We start from the raw sequence: 20,815 nt of genomic DNA, 5'->3' as shown, positions 1-20,815 counted from the left end.
TTTTTTTTTTTTTCGGAACAAGGTTGATTTTTCAGAGCTTTTAAACTACGAATAAAAGTATCAACCAGTCACACTGTATGAAACAGGCCTCACTTCACAATGCCATGGCAATGGCGAACCTGATGCAAGTGTCGCAAATTTGTTGTGCTGCTGTTATGGCTGTGGTGCAGCTAAATATGTCGCATTTTTGTGTCATTTATTTGTCACACCTCCAGTGTGTGAAGAGTGCTGAAAGTCAATTAATCAATAAGTTGACAGAAAAATGAATTGAAAAAGAAATAATATATATATTTTTTTTTTTTTTTTTTTGCTTTGCTTCGTAGGTGATTTTTTTTTCCAAATAATTTCATCGATGTGTGTTTTCATATTTAATTTTATAGAACATTTTACGATCTTTATTTATTGTTGTTTTGATTTTTATGTTTAATTGATTGTCATACTTTTTAAAACTGACTTATTTTGTTACCAGAATGAAGTTGCACATTTCACTGGATGCATCAAACTGAAAGATTGTGATAGATTCAACCCTGAACATACTGTATATGCTCAGTCAAGTCAGTTTTATTATACAGTTCAGTATTACAAATCGCACATTTTCCTCAAAGGCCTTTACAATTTGCACATGACATCCTTTACCCTCTAGACACTTTGGTTCAGGTAAGGACAAACAGAATAGCTCACTCAGCGTTTTTGTCCACTCATGTGGAAATTTGTCTTCAGCTTCACAGACAAACCTACACTTAAAAACTTCACAGACAAAACTTCCTCTGCCATGGGTTAGAACACATGAGATAAAAACAATAAATAAGTAATAAGTGGGTCAAATGGTTGGGATGAAAGAGCTAAAATATTAACAGTTACTACATGTCTTAAATAGACATAATGAAAAACAGCAGCAGGCAGTAATATCTAATGAAATCCATTTGTTTAATAAGAAGAGAGAGGATGAATTTTTTTTAGTTGCTGTGAATTCCCTTCATTACTTCCTGTTTACAGTGAAACAGAAAAACTTCAACATTAAAAGAAAGTAAGAGCAACAGAAGTGTGCACAGAATAGATCAAAATTACCATATGGAAATCCGGATGACAAAATTATAGCTAGACATACTTTTTGTAAGATGTTATTAAACAGAAAGAGATTTGCACACAGTATATACAGTAATACGGAGCATGAGCTGGTGGTAAGTGCATTTTTAGTCCGATAAACATTTGAGTCACAAATGTTTGTGGTATCGACACTCAGCCCATAAAAAATATTCTGACAGAGATCTGAGCAAAATATGTTGCTCATACAAGAGAGTACTGCGAGTAGGAAGTGTGGATCTACTGCTAATGTTACAGCTCAGCCGAGTAGGACGCCATTAATGTTTACATCACGTACTGTCACGAGCACAAGCCTCTTGTCCATGACTAGATGCACAAGTACCTCTACACAGTGATTCGGCTGGTAGGTGTAGTTCGATAGAAATAGAATAGTTCCTCCATGAAACTGCTCACAATAAGGTCTGGGGATTATCTTGAGTAACCAGGTCATGATTTCAGGCAAGAGACATTGCTGTTGAGTTCAAATATATGAGTTGAGTGGCATCTAGTTCCATTACATTGGAGAGAAGGCAGACTTAGATAGGAGTTGTGCAAATTTGCAGGAAAGCCCAATCAGTCTTTGTTCAGCATTGGCAGTATAAAAACAAAATCGGGGAGTGCACCGCCTACCTACTTTTGTTTATACAGAATGCGCCTTTTTTCGGGGCAATGGGGGGGCGTGAGCAAGTAACAAAACATGTAGCTCAGCGTGTGACGTAAACAGTGACGTGGAGGGAAGCCACGGCTGGTCAGTCCTTAGGCGATTCTCTCATTAGTCGGCCCATTGTGACCGTTCCTGTCATTATGGCCTCTTCATTTGCGAGGACAAGGAGGGCGCGCAATTCCTTGTCTCCTCAGTTGTTCATCTTTACAGTGTCTGTCAGGTTTGTGTTTCCCTCTTGCTACTAGCTGCTCGCTAATTCCTGCTATCAGCTGTTTCCTGTTTATCCACCACCAGTGGGTCGCACATGCGGCATCATCAACACAAGTCATCAACAGCCCCTCCCGTTGCGGAAGGCCGCCTCGGGCTGTTTGAACTAAAGGGTTCCGCCAATATGTCTACCCTACAAGGCGGAAAATTGGGCACCTCAGATCAACTCGCCAATCCGGCTCTGTGTGTCTAAACGCTCGCAGCTTGCCGTCAAAACGGCCCATTTGCGGAAAATCTGGCAGTGTAAAAGGTGGTATCTCCACGGGCGATATCTCCAACACTCTTCAACTCACACCGAAACAATCTAGATTAATAAATAGCTCTACAGGTAAGGGAGGAAATGTGGGGTGCACTGTCCCTTTAAGAGAGTTGTGGTTGAGGATTTAAACAAATTACAGCCTGTTTCATTATTTCAACCATTAACTTTTTTCATGGTACACTCAAGGAGCACGAAACAGATGGTGTAGCGCACATTTCAGTGTCTCTGCACAATACAGTATGTAATGTAAAGCACATCAAAGACCATCAGAGCTTGTAACAACTCGTCACCCTTCTTCCTCTCTGATTTTAGGCGTCTGAACCATCAGATCAGTTCAATGGACAGGACTCCCACACACAGAGTGGCAGCCACAGCAGAGCAACTCATTCCCAAACCAACAGACACCTCAGCACGAGCACCGCCTCCACCCACCAGACACAAACCCAGGGTTTATCGCAGCATTCGCCCCACGTTCAAGCACAGTCCCAGGCCTCAGATGGAGGGGTCCCCCCTGGTCTCGCCAACACCCTGGAACACATCATAGGTCAGCTGGATATTCTCACTCAGGTAAGCAGAAGATGTGTTAATCTCTCATGACAAACTGCATGAGTTGTGCTTTGGCTGTGCCACCTACTCACTCTCTTTTCAACCTGAGGGGCAGAGATGGTTTCAGCAACACAGACACAAATACATATACATATGTAAAAAAAAAAAAAAAAAAAAAACTCTCCTGTTCTGTTTGGCTCTGCTTAAGACTGGCACATTGGCTCTACACAGGTGTGTGTTTAAATCCTCACACATAGTTACGTTTCAGTATTTCATTGGCAACCATCATCTACAGCAGATAGAAGACACTGATTCTGTCCACAGCAAGTTACCTGGGACAAAAGACACATCACTGTCAGGTTTTAGAAATGTAATTGACCCTTTCACCTCTTGCAAATCTCTGCACTTATAATATGCATGAACTGACCCTTTAACATGCATACATACACTTTAAAAACAGCAACAATTTGAGGTACAGGCAGCACCATGCCCTTTCTCCTTATTTCCCTTTTGTCACTAATATCGTAAATTGCACTCAAGTGTTCACATGTGTTTTTCTCTATAATGTTTTTTTTTAATTATTATAATTATATGAGATAATGTATGTGTGGTTTTTATCTTGTGTGTCTCGCTCTGTGTTGTTTCATTGCCACTGCGGCAGAACCAGCTGCCCCTCGGGGACAAATTAAGGTCTTGAATCTTGAATCTGAATACACACCAGAGTGGCAGATAAGCGATTACTGTAACACTAGATTGCACTGAGACAGACATTTGCACATTTATTCCTTCATTCATTACTTGGGACAAGTAGAAGAGACTGTAATGAGGCCCATAGGTTGCTTTGGTTATTGCCAATCATTACTGTAATGATTATCATTGCACAATCATTTTTCTCTGCGTCCAGCCTGTACAAGTATGACATATTCGTGCCATGATCCTTGCAGAGATATTTGAGTTAAAGGGACAGTTCACCACAAAATCAAAACACATATTTTTCCTTTTACCTGTATTGGAATTTATTAATGTAGATTAATTCTGTGTGAGTTGCTGAGTGTTGGGGATATCATCCGTAGAGATGTCTGCCTTCTCTCTGATACAATGTAACTAGAAGGCACTGAGCTTGTGGTGCTCACAGTGCCAAAAATACATTTGAGAAACTCACCAACAATGTCTCTTTCCAGAAATCATGACCTGGTTACTCAAGATAATCCACAGACCTTGTTGTGAGCAGTTTCATGTAGGAACAATTTTCTTTCTACTGAACTACACCCGCCAACCCTATCACCATGCAGAAGTAATTGTGCATCCACTGCTAGTTCACCAAACACCACTGAGCAAGCTAACGTTACAGCTGAGTCGAGGAGAACTCCATTAATGTTTTTACATCTTGCACTGGCAAGAGCTTCTCTTCCATGAGTAGGTGCACACTTCTTTCTTCGTGGTGATACGCTTGGCAGGTGTAGTTTGGTAGAAAGAAAATAGTTCCTATGAAACTGCTCACAGCAAGGTCTGTGGATTATCTTGAGTAAGCAGGTCATGATTTCTGGAAAGAGACATTGCTGTTGAGTTTTTTAAATGCATTTTTGGGGGGCTTTGAGCACCACAAGCTGAGTGCCACCTAGTTCTGTTATATTGAAGAGAAGGCAGACATCTCTTTGCGGCCGATATTTCCAACACTTGGCAACTCACCAAAACAATCTAGATTGATAAATAGCACTACAGGAACGAGAAAAAATATATTTTTGATTTAACTGTCCCTGTCTGTACCAGTTAACTTGGTGAAATCCTAAATGTACACAGTGAGGACAGAAAACTGTTTTGGAAAGCCAGACCACACCAGAGCCTGCAGGACTAAAAATAGATCCTTGAACAAAAAACAGAAAAGAACAGCAAGCACTTAATCCGAAGGTCTGCTTCTTATCAATTTATGTCTATTTTTATGTTGTTTGCGTTTGTTTAGCTTCACAGATGTGATCAGTGAGGCTCTGTGAGGTTGCTGTAAACCTGAGGGAAACTGCAGTTACAACTTACTGCTTTGAGTATGAAATATGAAATGGATTGACTGCACTTGTTGAATCTTCAACTTGTATAAATCAGTACTGTAAACATTAAGTGCACTGGACATCAATACATCTTTTTGTTGCCCTTGATACTTTTATTCAACTGACCCAATTTCCTGGCAAATCCTGAGGCTGCAGCCCGTGGCAGCTTTGCACCAGACCACACCTCACTGCAAGGTGTTCCCAGCACCTTTCTAATTTATTTATACTTTGTGTTTTTCACGGCCGGAATACATGGGACATGGATGCAGTGTGTCCGTTATAACAAAGTGAAGCTGCTACACTGACCATAGAAACCGCACTGCTCAGCGTTATTTTTACATGTCTGTTCAATTATTTTTCCTCTACTCGTAGCTCCATGGCCCTTCAGCAGGTAGAAACTACAGAGAACTGTGTAAAACTGACTGTCTTTTTTAACAGTGACCAGCTGCGTTATCGCTTATTAAACCTCAACACACACAGTAAAGCTGGCAGCAACCACACACCGCAAAGACAGAGCCTGTGTAGCAGGTATAAAAGCTCTGCCTATGTGACGCGTTGTGTCTGTGCCCCATGTATTTCAGCTGTCAGTGATATTGTAAAAGAACACTCTCTGCAGATGATTAGAAGCCATAATTCCTGTGGATTGTAAAACATGCAGCTGTGGATGTCAGATACTGAAAAGAATCCCCCATTAGTTTAAAAGGCAGTGCATTCCTCATATAATCAAATTAAACTTTTATTTCTTTTGGTGATCCTAATGCGTCTGCTGGCTGGGGAGTGTTTGATTAAAATCATTAATTTACATTATTTAACATTAGTCTGTAATTGCTGCACATTTTCTCCTCAGTATTTAGTTTGGACTTGTTGAAAGGATCACCACATGAGTGATGTTGCACCAAAAACAGACTTCTAATCTCAAGGCAACATTTAAGACCCATTTCTTTTATTGAATACCGCCAACTCTGGTATTGATTTGAGGATGTGTGCATTTTATGCTGATAAACTGTATTTGATCTCATAAATATAAGACAAAATGGGCCGTTTCTCCCTTTAAAATTTACAAGCTCATGTTATAAATATAACTTTTTTCTCCTCGTAAGCAACAATACCTCTGGATAATGGTGCTACAATAAACAGTGAAGGATTTGGACATAAGTGCATCTATAAAAGCAGAAAGAGAGAGTTTTTTGCCTCGTTATAGCAAAGAGTATATTCACAGAAACAGCTGAATGAAGGAAATGTTTGAGTAAGGTGAGGAGGAGACGTGGAAGAGGAGGAACAGGAGGAGAGATGGGAGTTGAATGAGGAGTAGAGAGAGCACCGGGAGGCTTGGTGTGTGTGCGCGTGCGTGTGTGTGTACAGGGTTTTAGCTGCAGGTTGTGAATGTGCCCTGAGGGAAAATGCATCATTCATATATGAGCGCTGGCAGCACTCTGCCTCTCACTGATAGTAAGTGTAAATGCTTAATGGCAGAAACACTTCTTCTTCGTGTGTGTTTCTGGCTTTTCTTGTCTTCTTTCTTTCTTGCTCCTTTTTCTTTCAAGCTGCAGTCCAGCATGTGGGAGCATTTAATATTGGCCCAGTGCAGCCAGGCAGCTAGCTCACCCCTCCCGGGGGGGGGGGGTGCCAACCTCTTCCTTTCAAGCCCGCTGTACCCCAACCCTGATACCAGATGGATCGTCTGCGTCTGGTTTTATCCTTCTGCTCTTTTCTGGATTCAATCTTCTTGTTTAGATTAGGACAATAGACAGAGGTGACTGGTAGGAAATCATGTATAGTGTTTTTTTTTTTTTAAATATTGTATATAAATGCAAATTTCTTACCATATTAGGCTGTTATTGAAAAGCTGTGCCCTTGTGGCTTTGCAGTGACTTTCAGTAGTGTCAATCCAGTACAGGACGTTGTCATTATTCTTTATATGGCTTTTAACTTGTGTTTTATAGGCTTTTTTTTACTGAGCTGTTGCACCAAAGAGAGAAAAACTAAAAAGACATATAAAAAAGGAAGAAAAATAAAATAAAAGAATCTAAGAAAAATTTAAAGGTGCCATGTGGAGACCTCTAGTTCTCTAGTAGCGCTATGGAGCTGTTTTTTGTTTGTTTGTTTGTTTGTTTGTTTTAATCAGTGATGCCTTTTTCCAAACTATCATTATAATATTGACCTTTAAAATCCACTGTCACTCGACCTCGAGTGTACGCTGTGTGTGACCGTAATTCACAGTCCTGCCAGTGGCTTCACACCAATCCACTGATGAACAGGTGGCGATAATGTGCCAAGAAAAGCAGCAATACTCCAACAAAGGCAAAGAAGAAGACTGCAAGCTACTTAAAATGGATTCAAACAATGCCGGTTTCTAAATATTTAAAAATTGTCTTTGCAAAATAGACCTCCAGGATATACACAGCGAGTTGTGGTAAGTAACATCAAATATAAATGTAGTATTTTTTGTTTAGAAGAAAACTCTACAGGGCACCTTTAATTTTCCTACCAAGGTGTTGACTGGAATGTGAAACTGAGGAATCTCAGATTGGCGAGAGGATCCACACAGTGAATTATACATGTGAACCTGCGTAGAAGCTTGCATAAAATTTGATATAAATGGAGCAAACAGCACAGCTGGTACAAGCTTCGACTCGCTTTTCCACCCATACAGATGTTAGCACTGACAGATCAGTGATATGCACATCACCCGCTGTTTTATACACAGTTTGTTGATGAGAGTTTTAAAAGTGGTTTCTACAGAACATAGTGTATTTTACGCAACCTCTAGTTACATGTGATCAGCATTATGTTGTAAAAACAGCATGCAACTACTCATTCAGACCACTGGAACTTCAAGTAATTATGAAATGTATGAAATGTAACAAGCAGGAAACAGGTTTGTGAAGCACAGAAATGGCTCCACTCAAACTAAAAATCAGTTTTAAGAGTTTTTTCATCGCTGGAAAGGTGGTGTTTTTACATAAAACTGGGCTTTTTATGCAGCAGAAAGACACAGATACTTTTGAAACTGGTGTTATATGACTAGAGAAAAAGGGCTGAGGCATTTGCTTTTGCTCAAGCAGTAGAAAACTTACAATTACCAGAATGCACTGTGCTGCATCGGCCCACCAAACGCTTGGATGTTCTGACACCAAATACAATATGGTGGCCGTTAAGTTAAAGCTAAACAGTGGGAGGTGGGGGCTCTGTCTCTTGCATACATATGAAAATGCAGAAGCACAAAGAGCCAGCAAAGATCCAGACTCCACCACATTTCATCCACACAGCCTGCCCACTAGAGCCCTGTACAGGACTGTTTTCCTAATCCTGCTCCTGCCTGCTTCCGCTGGGTATCTGACCATTACCACCTGCTCTCGGGTGTGTTATCTTTTTCCACCCACTACCTCAGGGTGCGTGTCAGCTCCCGCCCGTGACTGCAAATATTCTGATTAAACATGTCTGCACACGAGACTGATTATCAATAGATTGAGTCTTCTCCCTTCCCACAGAGAAACATGGTATTTACTGTGGTATTGAAAAGATATGCATACCTGTCGGTGATAGGTAGCCAAATTACGTTCTGGTGCATGATTACATTCGTATTAACAGTTATTCTGGTGTCTCTGAGATTCAGATTTGTTCTTATTTGGAATATTCCAGAGAAATTCCTCAAAATGTCTGACTTTTCCTGCTTTTATCTTCTTTTCCACTTCACTTGTTGACGTCTCCACCTTCATCTCATTCTCTGGGACCCGCACGTTTTGGGTTTTTTGACAGATAGAATCACTCATTGCCATGAGATCTGTGTTGGGTCTTGCAGGACCTGCGGGATCCCGATCCAAATGCAGTTCTTTACGACCCACATTGCTATGATACACAGCTGGGTGAAAATCGGCGAAGTATCCCTTTAATATACTGTAGATTAAAATGTTTGACAGTGTGCTTCATTTAGTTTGCAAAGCACAGTGTAACCCATGAGGCTGTCAGTTCCCTAAAATACGGACTATGCAAACAAGTCATGTCATATGCAGCCCATTTACAAAGCCCAACAAGGTGTGAGTAGAAATAAATAAGCCAACACTCTTGTTCTAATTTCTGTTCAACTTTGGCTAACATGGAGATTTAAACCACTGCCCCTCATCCTCTGGAGATCAGGCTGACAAAGCGACATTTATTTCTGCACGATATTTCTGCTCCTTTTTAAGTCTTTTCCTCTGCATTATTTTTCACTATTACAGCTCTTTGTAACTCTAATAGTCGAGCAGACTGAGAGAGAAGATGATGAATTATTCAACGTTAGACTGAAGCTTCCAAAGCCACAGTTTGCTGTGTTAGCTGCTTTTTACTTGTCTGCCCCCCCATTCTCAACCCCCCCATACCCCTTTGTTTCTCTCTCCCTCTGTTTGATAATTCATCACTCTTACATGTCCTCTCACACTAAGCCTGCAGTACTCACACTTATCCCTTCTTTCACACTCTCCCTCTTCATTATGAAGAATCTTGAATGAAGAATTGTGCGCACGCTCTCTCTCTCAATTTCGTTTAGCAATTCGAGTGCATGGCGCCCTCTCTTCCTCAATAGACCATTAGACAGTAGGTGAGAAAATCGCAAGGGGAATAAAACTGAAACAGAAAGTCTTTTACAAACATTTGTTGCTGTAAAACAACATGTTTTGTGCTCTGTAATTCCCCCAAAACTACCAGAGTATCCAGCTACAATTCAGCTTTTGTCTGCCTAATGTATGTGTGCGTCAGAGTAGATTTAAGTAGAAGTGGACCACTACACTGAATTCAGATTCCTGTTAAAGCAGCTACAAGTGAAGCAGCAAGGAACATTAGCGGAAAGTGGAAGAAACAAGTTCCTGTTACTCAGAAAAGATTGAAACAGTTTGTGTGATGAAAATGTACATCACAGACTTTTAGGAACCACTAAACCACTTGTTAAGCAAACACTGTTTGAAGTATTGCAAAGCTTTCACCACAGTGTTTGATATTCTGAGGAATTGAAAGCAGTTGCTAATTTGTGTGTTTATAATTGTGCTCTGGGGGAGTGAAACACTGCAATAAAATTGCACCCAGGACAGTTAGTTTACTTTCACTTTGAGCTGTAAAGACAGACAGGAATAAAGAATGTATTCCTAAGATAAGTCACCATAATTCTGAGAAATATGGTGACTAAAAATACCAAAGGGGCGCCTTCATCATACATACTGTCTACTCATCATTATAACATCTGATAGTCTCTTATCAGTAGAGGGAAACGCTTTTTGTCTGTCCTTATATGTAACAATACAAACATGTCAGTATGACTAAACTACAGAGTAACTACTGAAAAAGTTTTAATAAATTACAACCAGTCAGACTCACGTCCACCTACTACAGCACATTGCGCTGAGGCAGATTCAGACACTAACTGTCTTATGTCAGCCTCATGTAAAGTGGCACGATGTTGAGAAAAAAGCTTTGCTCAAAACTGCAACTTTTGTCTCAGAATTTTTGCCATTTTGTCTTTTAAAGCAGTGGTTCCCAACTGGTGGGTCGTGGGTCCATTCTGAATGGACCACAAGTGACTTGCACACATGTCAAGTTTCTAAAAAACACACTTCATTTTGATGTGCAGTGAATTTCCAGCACAGAGCTTTTATTTTAAAGTGGCGTTTCCTGTTGTCGGGTGAGTGACTAATGGACAGCTACTTGACAGAGACAGCAAACTAGCTCGACGACAGGGCCAAACCCAAGTACGATGCTGAATGTATCACACTGTGTGGACCTCGAACTAATGACTAAGGAGAAATCTGGACCCCTGGCTGGACCAGTTGGGAACCACTGTTTTAAAACATATAAAATCCTACATCCAATCCTTACATTTGTTGTAAGAATGTTTTTTGACTTTTATCAATGATGGAGCTGTACCTGAGTGATAAAGAACATGAGAAAAGGTCTGCACACTGTAGCTCCCTTAGGTGCAGTTTATCGGCACATCCAGAAGTTACGTTTCAAGATGAATGCTCTTCTTCAGACTTAATGACTGGATGTTTGAAGAAGAGCATTCAGCTCAAAATGTCTCAATTGATTACACGTAAGGGAGCTATTGCTGTATTTTTTTGTCCAGCACCTGCCTTGAACTGTTTTCGGATGTGCGGGATTACCATGTTTTTCATGCCGTACCTGAGTGACCAATCTTCTAGGGTGTCATCTTAGCAGCATATAAAACATAAGCAGCTCCTTATAAAATATTAAACATGAAATTGAAGTTCTAAACAATAAAAACAAAAATTCATTGTTTTATTTTTTTTTTAAATATTAAAACTAACAATTTAAGCCTTTGTCTTTTGTACAAAGTAGGAATTATGATCAGGCTGAAATGGGCTCGTGAAGGAATTTTGTAATTGGGCTTGAATACATTAATCATGTTCGTAAAGCCTGTGTTTTCCATTACAGAGTCGGGTCTCATATCCGGGGCTATAAATGTAATCGGCAATCGGCACAGTGATTTCTCATGTCTTGTGTCATGTCATGTCTCGTTTGGATCAGTTGGAAATTGCTGCCTAAATGCTGCGGGGATAACGTCAGCATGAAGCATTTGTGTTGCTCCTTGTCTTCATCTAGTAGCACCGATGGACACACTGGGGTGAAGCTGGCGTAGATGTGTTGACATGTTTGAAGTGTTCCCGCTGATGTAACCCTCTGTCGTGTAGCAGATGCAGCACACCATTGTTTTTTATCCACCACTCCTTCACCATCTTCCTCATAATTCAAAGCAAAACCAGAGTGGCTCCAAACAACAGAACTGTAGGTTATCTGAGAATCTTCTGTTTCTGGTCTGGTAATGACCATCTTGCAACGAGCTAGCTTAGCGTAGCATGCCTGTTATGCCATGTGGGCTGTCGTGTTAAGAACATTAAACTGAACACAATTTAAGCTGTACATTTTATTGTCCAAATGTAATGGGATACCTCAACGTATCATTCAGTTTGTAACACATACTGAACCAAAAGCCTTGTATCGAATGGTTCAGTACAAATCTGTGTATTGTTACACCCCTAGTTATTATCAGAAATACTTTATATGAAATTGATTGTTAAAAGTAAACAGTTCTTTACATTTTAACAACACTGTGGTTAACTTGTGATTATTTTTGCACAAAAAAACCTCTTGGTTATGGTTAGGAAAACATTGAAATACCTGCTTTTGGTGGCAATGTCTCACTTGTTGTTTGTTGGTCTCGAGCAGTAGTCTGCCTCCCAATGACAAAGCCAGCTTTTATACTAAGTCACTTAAAAACGTTAATATGATACATATGAAATGTACAAATGTAACGTATTTGTGGTTTGCCACAAACTTTTCCTTCTGGCGACTGGGCTGCATTTTTAAAAAGAGGGTTATTATAAATTTTGTAAAAAAAATAAAATAAATAAAACTCAACCTGCGCGTTCTTCTTTGGGCTTAATGCTGTCACAGCATGCTAACAGGCTACGGTTAGCATACTGACACTATAGACTGATGCTTGTAACTTATTACTGTTTGACTTTCTATTGGCTTTCTGCCAGTACAGTGTATCTGAAACTGGGTTATGGATGCAAACACCTCCGCAGCGTGTGCTCTCCACACCTTCAGTTTCTTGATGTTGGTTCACTGAGTTATTCACACCACCTGTCTATCAGTTTGTGTGTGTGTGTGTGTGTGTGTGTGTGTGTGTGTGTGTGTGTGTGTGTTTGTTTTTTAATTAGTTTTTCACCAATTGTACAATGATTACTCTTCCTTTTTATTCCTATAACTCACTTCAGTAGCAGCTTGTTTTATTAACTCACATCACTTAGCTACATTTATAGAGAAGAAGTGACTCTGCCACCTTTCACCAGCACCAGTTTGCCTTTCTTTGACTTTCAGACTATTGTAATGTGGGTCATACCAAAGCTATGAGACTTTGTAACAGAGGCCAGTAATGCTCAGGGCGATGGAGAGTATAATGTGTTCTGGAGAGAAAAGAAAAACAGCTCGCTCTATTTTTAGGAGCATAAAGATTTGGTTTCTACTCCAGATGAAAACTATATGCCCGTATAATGTTGCCGCTGCCTGGGGACACGTGCAAAGTCACAAACACACACACACATACACACATACACACCAATAGCTGGCTGGGCTGAGGATAGCCATATCAGGTTGGTAAGATAAACAGGGTGGTATTGATCTAGAAAACGGAGACAGGCGGAGAGAGAGGCAGAGAAAGAGGAAATACAAGCCCTTTCTCTCCCATGATGCATGAAATAGCAGGAGATGTTATCTAGTTTGGTGACCCAAAAGAAGACACCACTCGCCCACACATTGTTAAACTCATTGGTGTGTGCTGAGTATGAGATTATCTAAGGGGTTTAACTAACTTTGTCGATTAGTGCACATTTGCTTGTTCATGTCATGTCTGGTTGTGTATGTGTGCGCGCGTTTGTTTGTGTGGCACTGTGAGGTCAACGCAGGACCTCGATAGTCAATTACCAAATGCAGCTGGATCGCTGGAACATGCTGCCCATGGTGTCTTGGGTTTTAAAATTACTACGTTTACATGTGCACTAACAATCGAGGCGAATATTGAGATGAAAATAGAAGTTTTTCAGTGTTTAAATGGTTTGTGGTAAACCAGAACATCCAGGTTCTGTTACAGAAATAAGAAATCTCACTCAAAATCATGTTGACATTTCTAATAGCCTGAATAACTAAAAATACAGGCTTGGAAGGGAGCCTGACTCAACAGTATGTTGTGTGGCTCGCTTCATATGCGAGGATAGTAGTGTTTTGAAAAATGAGCCACTATTGAGTCAGTATTTTGGTATTTTAGCAGCCTTTAACAAATACCATTTCCGATAAGTCCTAGACCTTTGCAGGTCAAAAGTGCAATGTGTAATACCTGGCTACATGCTCCAAAGAAATGGGGGGCAGCATTTCATGGATCTACCACTGAGTCATCAGTTAAATAAAAACAAAGCCAATGACTAACAGCAGGGCAAGAATACACAAAATTTGACTTAACTGCTCAAACTCTAAGCCAATCAAAATAACACTCCTATCTTATAATCTTCATGTATGGCGTCAGCCTTTAGTTGCCTTTCTCATTTCACGCACGACCATAGCAGCAAGAAAACAAACACATTAAAACCATTTGGAATGTTTTTCACTATGATTTGTGTTGTCATTAGCTGCACTAAAGATACATTATGCTAAGCCAATGTCAGATGTTACTTACCAGACTAGAACAAACTTGAGTTCAGTGTCCAACCGCCGATATTTCCTCGCCAAGAGCTCTCTCCATTGATGAAAAGGCCACACCAATGCTTCCCCTTGTTTTTCTACTTTTTAAGATATATCACTTATTTTCTTTGCTGCTGTACATTGTGTTTGCTGTGTCACTAAACGTGGGCTCTAGCTCAACTTCTTCGTCCTCTCATGATGGAATGAGGGTAGACTGAATGCTGCAGTGACCTCTCAAGGTACAAGTGATATTACAAGACAGGAAAGGCCGGGGCTAGCTGGCTAGCATGCTCATTTCAGTAGATATCTCGGACACATACATAGACATCTTTGACATTAGTTTAAACTGTGACTTCTTCACATTCTGTTAATAGTGTAAGTTAAAAAGTTCCTTTATTTTGACGTAGAATTCTGGCATATTGTGCACATTGTACCTTTAATCGTCACCGCTTGCCAAAAGAAGTGAGTTGCATCTACTGCTAGCTCACACTAGCTAATGTTACACCTCAGCCAAGGAGCACACCATTAATGTTTACATCTCGCACTGTCACAAGCACGAGTCTCTCTTCCTTGAGTAACTCCACTCCTCCTTCTGCGCAGTGATACAGTTGGTGGGTGTAGTTCGGTAGAGAGAAAATAGTTCCTGCATGAAACAGCTCACAACAAGGTCTGTGGATTATCTTGTGTAACGGGGTCAGGATTTCTGAAAAGACACAGTGCTGCTGACTTTTTCCAAATGTTTTTTATTATTATTTTCAATTTACTCTCTTTTTTTTTTTTTTTTTTTGCGCTCTGAGCCCCTCAAGCTGAGTGCCGTCTAGTTCCATTATATTTGAGAGAGGGCATCTCTATGGGCGTCTCTATCTCTAACACCTGATAACTCACACCAAAACAATCTAGACTGATAAATAGCACTACAGTCCCTTTAAGAGATTATGCAGGATAAGTTTGATTTGTGGAGGGAGAACAATACCAGTGAAATAATCAACTAATCAAGTAGATTTTTAAAATTCAATGACAGTTTTCCAACTAAGAAGTTCTTAAATCAACATTGCAAGAATTGCCATGCTTGTATGAAGCGACCATTCTTCCATTCCTGGAACAGAAATAATATAGGAGATAAGGACTAATTGTTCTGTCAGCATCCTTTTATTTACACCCTGCGGTTGAGGTGTGTATCATGTAACACTTTTAATGGATCAGGTTGTTTCTCAATGCCGTGATTCATACCAACCACCTCTGAGGTAAACTGAACTGGTCTGTATTTTCATGTCTGTCTCTCTATCCAATGTCTCTCACACAGCTGGTTATATTTTCATAAATGACTCATCTCTGAGCTGCTTTCTAGCAATTTCAAAATTACACTCGCTGGCACAGGGAGGGACGTAAAATTACAGGTCGAGACATGTTGACATATCTTTCACTCGCTGGCCCAAATCTAGAGAGCCTTGTCTGTGGAAAGGGGAGACATGTTTAGCATATGATTGTTCCTGCCTTGAACCAAATTTTTGTTGCCAAGCACTACTGTCTAAAACTGCTTACAAGCCGGGATTGTGTTTGTCACCAGGCAACATTAGCTCAGTAAACACTTATGTCAGAGATGCAGAGGGAACTGTTGCCACTGTGGTGTTTTCAGAGTTTTCTCTTTTTATCATATTTTCCTCCTGCAGATTTCTTTGGTTCAGATTTGCGGATTTATTTATTGGTTAGTTTACCTTTTTTTAAAAAGAGCAAAAAGCCGAAGAAGTATCAATGAACACTTCAGACTCGTGTCCTTGTGTGTTCTGTTGGCTACATATTTATAATTGCTTCTCTGTGTAGCACCTTTCACACACAGAGGACATTTAAAATGCTTTGCATTATGTAAGGAAAATTATAAAAAACAAAGTAGAATACAACGAAATAACAGAAGTGATGTAAACAGAGATACTGACAGATAATAGACTAATACAGGAGGAAATAAAAGTGCTGTAGAGGGCACAGAATAATAGGTTTTTAAGTTTAGATCTGAAAGTGTGTTTGTTATGCAACATTTACATCTTGGTTGTGTAAGATAAACAGTAATTCACACATTATTGTTTCCTCAGTTTGTCTTCGGTTTATCTAAACAAAATATCCGTCAACAGAAGGAGTAATTTTATGTTAAGATAAACCTACAAAGCCTACAGTTTGTGATCTATTGTGCTCATTTTCAGGTTCATATTTGTATTTAAGGTTTCTACTAGAACATGTTTATCTGGATTAATGTTAAAAAACACTTTATTTTCCTCATACTGTGACACTCATACTCTTACAGTCTGCTCTGGTCAGTGTTTGAAAGTTGTTTGTATCTTGGCGTCTCTGCACGTCATTGCAGACGGAGAATGACTGTAATGAAGAACAGTGGCACTTTCTACCATAAAAATGACCAATAAAAGCTTCTAAACACAACTTGACATGTTCCAGTAGTATAATATGATCAGAAATCAAAGGAACATTAACATCAGCAACGAAGATTACGTGTATTCCTGACGTCAAAATGTAGCTACATTCAGCAGCTTAGTTAACTAACTGGAAGCCTGTATAAACATTTAAGTACTGTAGCACTGGGCTCAGTTCTCCTGGTTCATGTTAGAGCTCATCTAGAACTTGTCCGGACATGAATCCCCTAATTCTTTCTATTTGTTTGAGATGACAAAAGGCTGATTAAATTATTTCCTTAATGTGGCTCCAGAAGTTTAGATACAATAAACGATAAGAGAAGTCAGCTCTGACCCCAGCACTCGGTTCATTCAAATGGTGAAACTACACCTGGAGACTCCTGTGATAAACATGCTCAGATGACACAAATGCACAACAAATACTGTCACTGTCACAGATGCTGAGAGGAAAAGTATGTCGTACTGTGATCTCACTACCCACACATGCCCGTCCTGTTTCGGATAGCGACCTTCTTGTATTCTCTGTGTGCGTAAGTGTGTTTATGCAACTGTGTGAGAGGGAGAACAAGAGAGAGTGCGTGCCAGACACAGAAACTCTGGTGTTTTCGGCTCAGGCAGCAGATCTCCCTACGATAATCAGCTGGATTGTCTTGCACGCACAACATCTGTCTCAAACACACACAGAACTGCCTCACACACACGGCCTCACACACACGGCCATTATATAGTCATTACTGTCAGGCTGATGCTGTACAGCCCTCTCTAACATGCTCTTTCTCTCTTATCCATCTCCTTCCTTCCCCCCTTTTCTTTCTTTGTCTTGTCCCTCGCCTCTTGTTCCTCTCCATCCAGACGGTTTCGATCTTGGAGCAGCGGCTGACGCTGACAGAGGACAAGCTCAAGGAGTGTTTGGAGAACCAGATGGAGATCGGTCTGCAACTCCAGAGACGAGAGGAGGCCTAAAGATGGCGGCACCAGAGAGAGGTTGAGATGTGGTGTGAGGGGAAACTGGGTCACGCAAACACCATTAACAGAAACACGTATGCAGTACTTTGTCATTGTTGTTAGATCACACTTAAAATGTTCGATCTAGCAAACAGTCCCGAACCGATTTTTCCTGACTGGACTTAAAATGCACAGCGAGCCTCGCTGCTGATGTTCTGTGTCTGGTTATTTTACAAAGAGATATCTGAAGTGAAGGAGTTGAATATTAGAGAAGTTGTTCTTCTACAAGAGTGCTGAGAGAGCAGTCCCTTTTCTGCTGACGAAGGACCTGCTGCTAGTAGTCACTGTGTGTGTGTGTGTGTGTGTGTGTGTGTGTGTGTGTGTGTGTGTGTGTGTGTGTGCGCGCGCGCACGATGGGTTGCCTCTACAAAAGTTTAGACACATGCAAGAGACTTTTGCACTTGCCTTTACGATACTCATGTGGGCAATTTTAAAAGTCTTTATTCATGTATGTGCAGGCTCACGCGGACACGTTGGTATACACAACCAACATGTCCATGAGGCACGCTCATTGTTTTAAACCCTAGTCATACAGCACTAGTATTACCAGGGGATCTCGTGTGATTCAGAAATGACCCACCCACGTCTGTAGCCCTTTTTACACAGACATCCCGCCACAGGGCTGCAACAACGTCCCTGCATCACGCTGGCTTTGGTTTTTAGTACAGAATCAAACAATGGCAGCATCGTGCCGCTCCAGTGTGTGATTTTCGAAAGCATGCCGGCGTTCCGGAAGCAAAAGAGCCGTGACAGGCATGATGTAAAACACAACAGCGTCGGCCTCTAGCGTGACTTACAGCACATGCGCAGGGCGGTGTTTTCTGAACAATAACAGTGGCATAACATGGCAACAACAATCATTTACTGTCCCTGTAATAAGGTGGCTTATGTTGTCTTCTGCTCAGAGAGTAAGAAGCTCATGGACCTCATTGTCCCCCTAATTTGCGAACATTTTCAGCTGCTGTTCCTCTTTGAGTTAGCTTCTAACTGCTGCTAACTGCTGTTTAAATCTCCCGGCAGTGGGTTGCACTCACAACATGTTGTCCAAACATCACACCTGTCCTGTCCATGGTCCCGTCCAGGGGGCTCTACCTTTTACAGACCCCAAATCGGCGTTGTTACCACCTCTGCTGCCGGCATAAAGGCGGGATAACTCTGTCCCCTTATCCGCGATCGTGTCTTTTATACAGAACTGCAAGGCGGAATAATGACACGACATTCCCACCTTGAACAAGCAGCACAAAAGGGGCTTGTATTTCATTCAGTGTATTCGCACAGAATAAACAAAGTCTTTTATTTTTTTTATTTGAATTCACTGACATTAGCCTGCGGATATGATGCACACAGTCATTTGTGACTCCGCTTAACACAACACAGAAACACTACATAGCACCACTAGTGGAGATATATATTGTGTTCACCTCCTTTTTTTAAGCAACAACAACACCACATCATCCATCTCATCATCTTTTCAGCTTTTGCTTTCCTGAATGATGTGAGCATGCTCTTTCTGTAAAACTCTCTCCATGCTATGTATTGAGAGTGGAACATATTATGGACATTGCAGATTTGCGCGGGATTAAGATCACAGACATCCGTCGCAATTATTACAAATTACAAGAGGTCCCCAGGTAATATTAATATTAGTCCTGTGCGTAGAGGGCTTAAGTTGCACTCAGGCCTGTGCAGGCATTAAATCATTTTCAAATTGCAAAAAGAGGCTCATTGTCAAAGTCAATAAAATAGGAGCCTGAATTTGACCTAATTCACTAAATGTGCTGTCCTCCGTTCATCTACCATCATTAGTAGAAGCAGTGATTTAAATCGACAAACCAAATCATTAATCCAAAGCCAACATGGTGCCTTTATTGTGTCCAGACTGGTAAGCTTGTTTTGTTTTTTTAAGAATAAGTCTGGTGATGTTTTATATCTTTCCTGTTGTTGACAAATCTGTAAAAAGACCAAAAACCAAAAATGAATTTATTCTCATATCAATACAAGCGCAATACAGTTTTTTGTTTGGTGACGTAGACCTCCACTGTTCTCACACATCACTGAGCCACACAGTTGCTTTTGATGAATTAAATTTGTTTTAGTCAATCCCAAATACACTGTTTTCCTGCTGTAAATATTGGGGATACACAGATTTTATACGTGGGATTGGTATCTGCGCACCAGTACGGACCTAATTATGCAAACTGGGCTAGGTCGTGACGTCACAATAAATACTTTCTTTGTCAGTGTGTCATGATAAAAATGTTGCGTTTCCACTATCAGTTACAGGATGTACCACAGCAACGCTTGGCCTAATGTTACCTTACTTAAATTTTATTTCAATGAGTACTGGTGTGCAATTTAAGCTCTGTGTCTGAGCTGAGGTATTGAAGTCTGTATCAGGAGAGAGGTTGACTTGGTGCATCCTTAGTAAATACTGAGTAGTGCAGCAAATAGGTGTTAATCCAGGCCTGAAAATCCACTCAGGAAATTCTTCTTTTTCAGCAATGTTTGTTTTTAGAGATTGAACCTGGGAATAAATGGGCCTACAGCTGAGAGCAACACACAGGTTAGGAAAGCCAGGATGTTCTGAGAGATGAACTAACATGTTGGTAGATTTGGTTTCTTTATAGATTGTTTACAATTAAACAAAATGTAAAATAACAGCAGTTTTATACTTTACGTTAAACTGATGGTGCTTTTTGGACTTTGTGCTCTGTAAGTGCAGAACAACTGATTGGAACTACTGCAGTTTAAAGACAAGCGTCTTGTTCCGTCCTTTTATATCCTGTGTCTTAAATTTTTATACACTGAAAGTAACTGACTGTGTACCTTCTTAATAAATGTTTTTAACTCTTATTTCCGACTTGAAACTAGTTGATAAAATGATTCCGGTTGCTCTTTCACAACACTGAGCTCTGTTTGTGGAACAACTGAAAGAGTTTGTTTTCATAATTGTTGCCAAGTCGATGATGTCACCGGGTTACTCTTTAAGAGACTGTTTCCTGCTCGGATTGGTCCACAGAGCCCAAGCAGTTATCTAAGTAGTCACGACTGTTCTGTCTTTATTGTCCTCAGCAGGGATGTTAAGATCATGAGCTGTGAGCTGTGTCATCCACCGCTCATTTTCAACCCTTTCTTTGCCAGATTTGGAGTGACGATTTATTACAAAAACATGGAGGTGGCGGCTAAATACGCCTGCCCTGCTTGTGTCCAAAATCCTTATGTTTCACTCCCCCGAGTAATTTACGTAACCTGACCACTGATGCTGGATCAGTACTTTTATTTTTAGAAGCTTCAATGAAAATGA

General features: G+C 40.5%; 1 protein-coding gene across 1 annotated transcript in view; it reads left to right on the top strand.

Annotated features, from left to right (window-relative positions):
• Nucleotides 1-20,355, top strand: part of poc1a (POC1 centriolar protein A) — a 51,524-nt gene extending 31,169 nt beyond the window's left edge. The window contains exons 10-11 of the mRNA XM_050038919.1: nt 2,586-2,840; nt 17,359-20,355. Coding sequence (XP_049894876.1) covers nt 2,586-2,840; nt 17,359-17,469 — 366 coding nt within the window. The 3' untranslated portion in view covers nt 17,470-20,355. The remainder of the gene's footprint in view (nt 1-2,585; nt 2,841-17,358) is intronic.
• The last annotated feature ends 460 nt before the right edge of the window (nt 20,356-20,815 follow it).

This window comes from Epinephelus moara, chromosome 24, assembly GCF_006386435.1.
Source record: "Epinephelus moara isolate mb chromosome 24, YSFRI_EMoa_1.0, whole genome shotgun sequence".
Taxonomy (NCBI): Eukaryota; Metazoa; Chordata; class Actinopteri; order Perciformes; family Serranidae; genus Epinephelus; species Epinephelus moara.
This window is presented reverse-complemented; position numbering and strand designations above follow the sequence as displayed.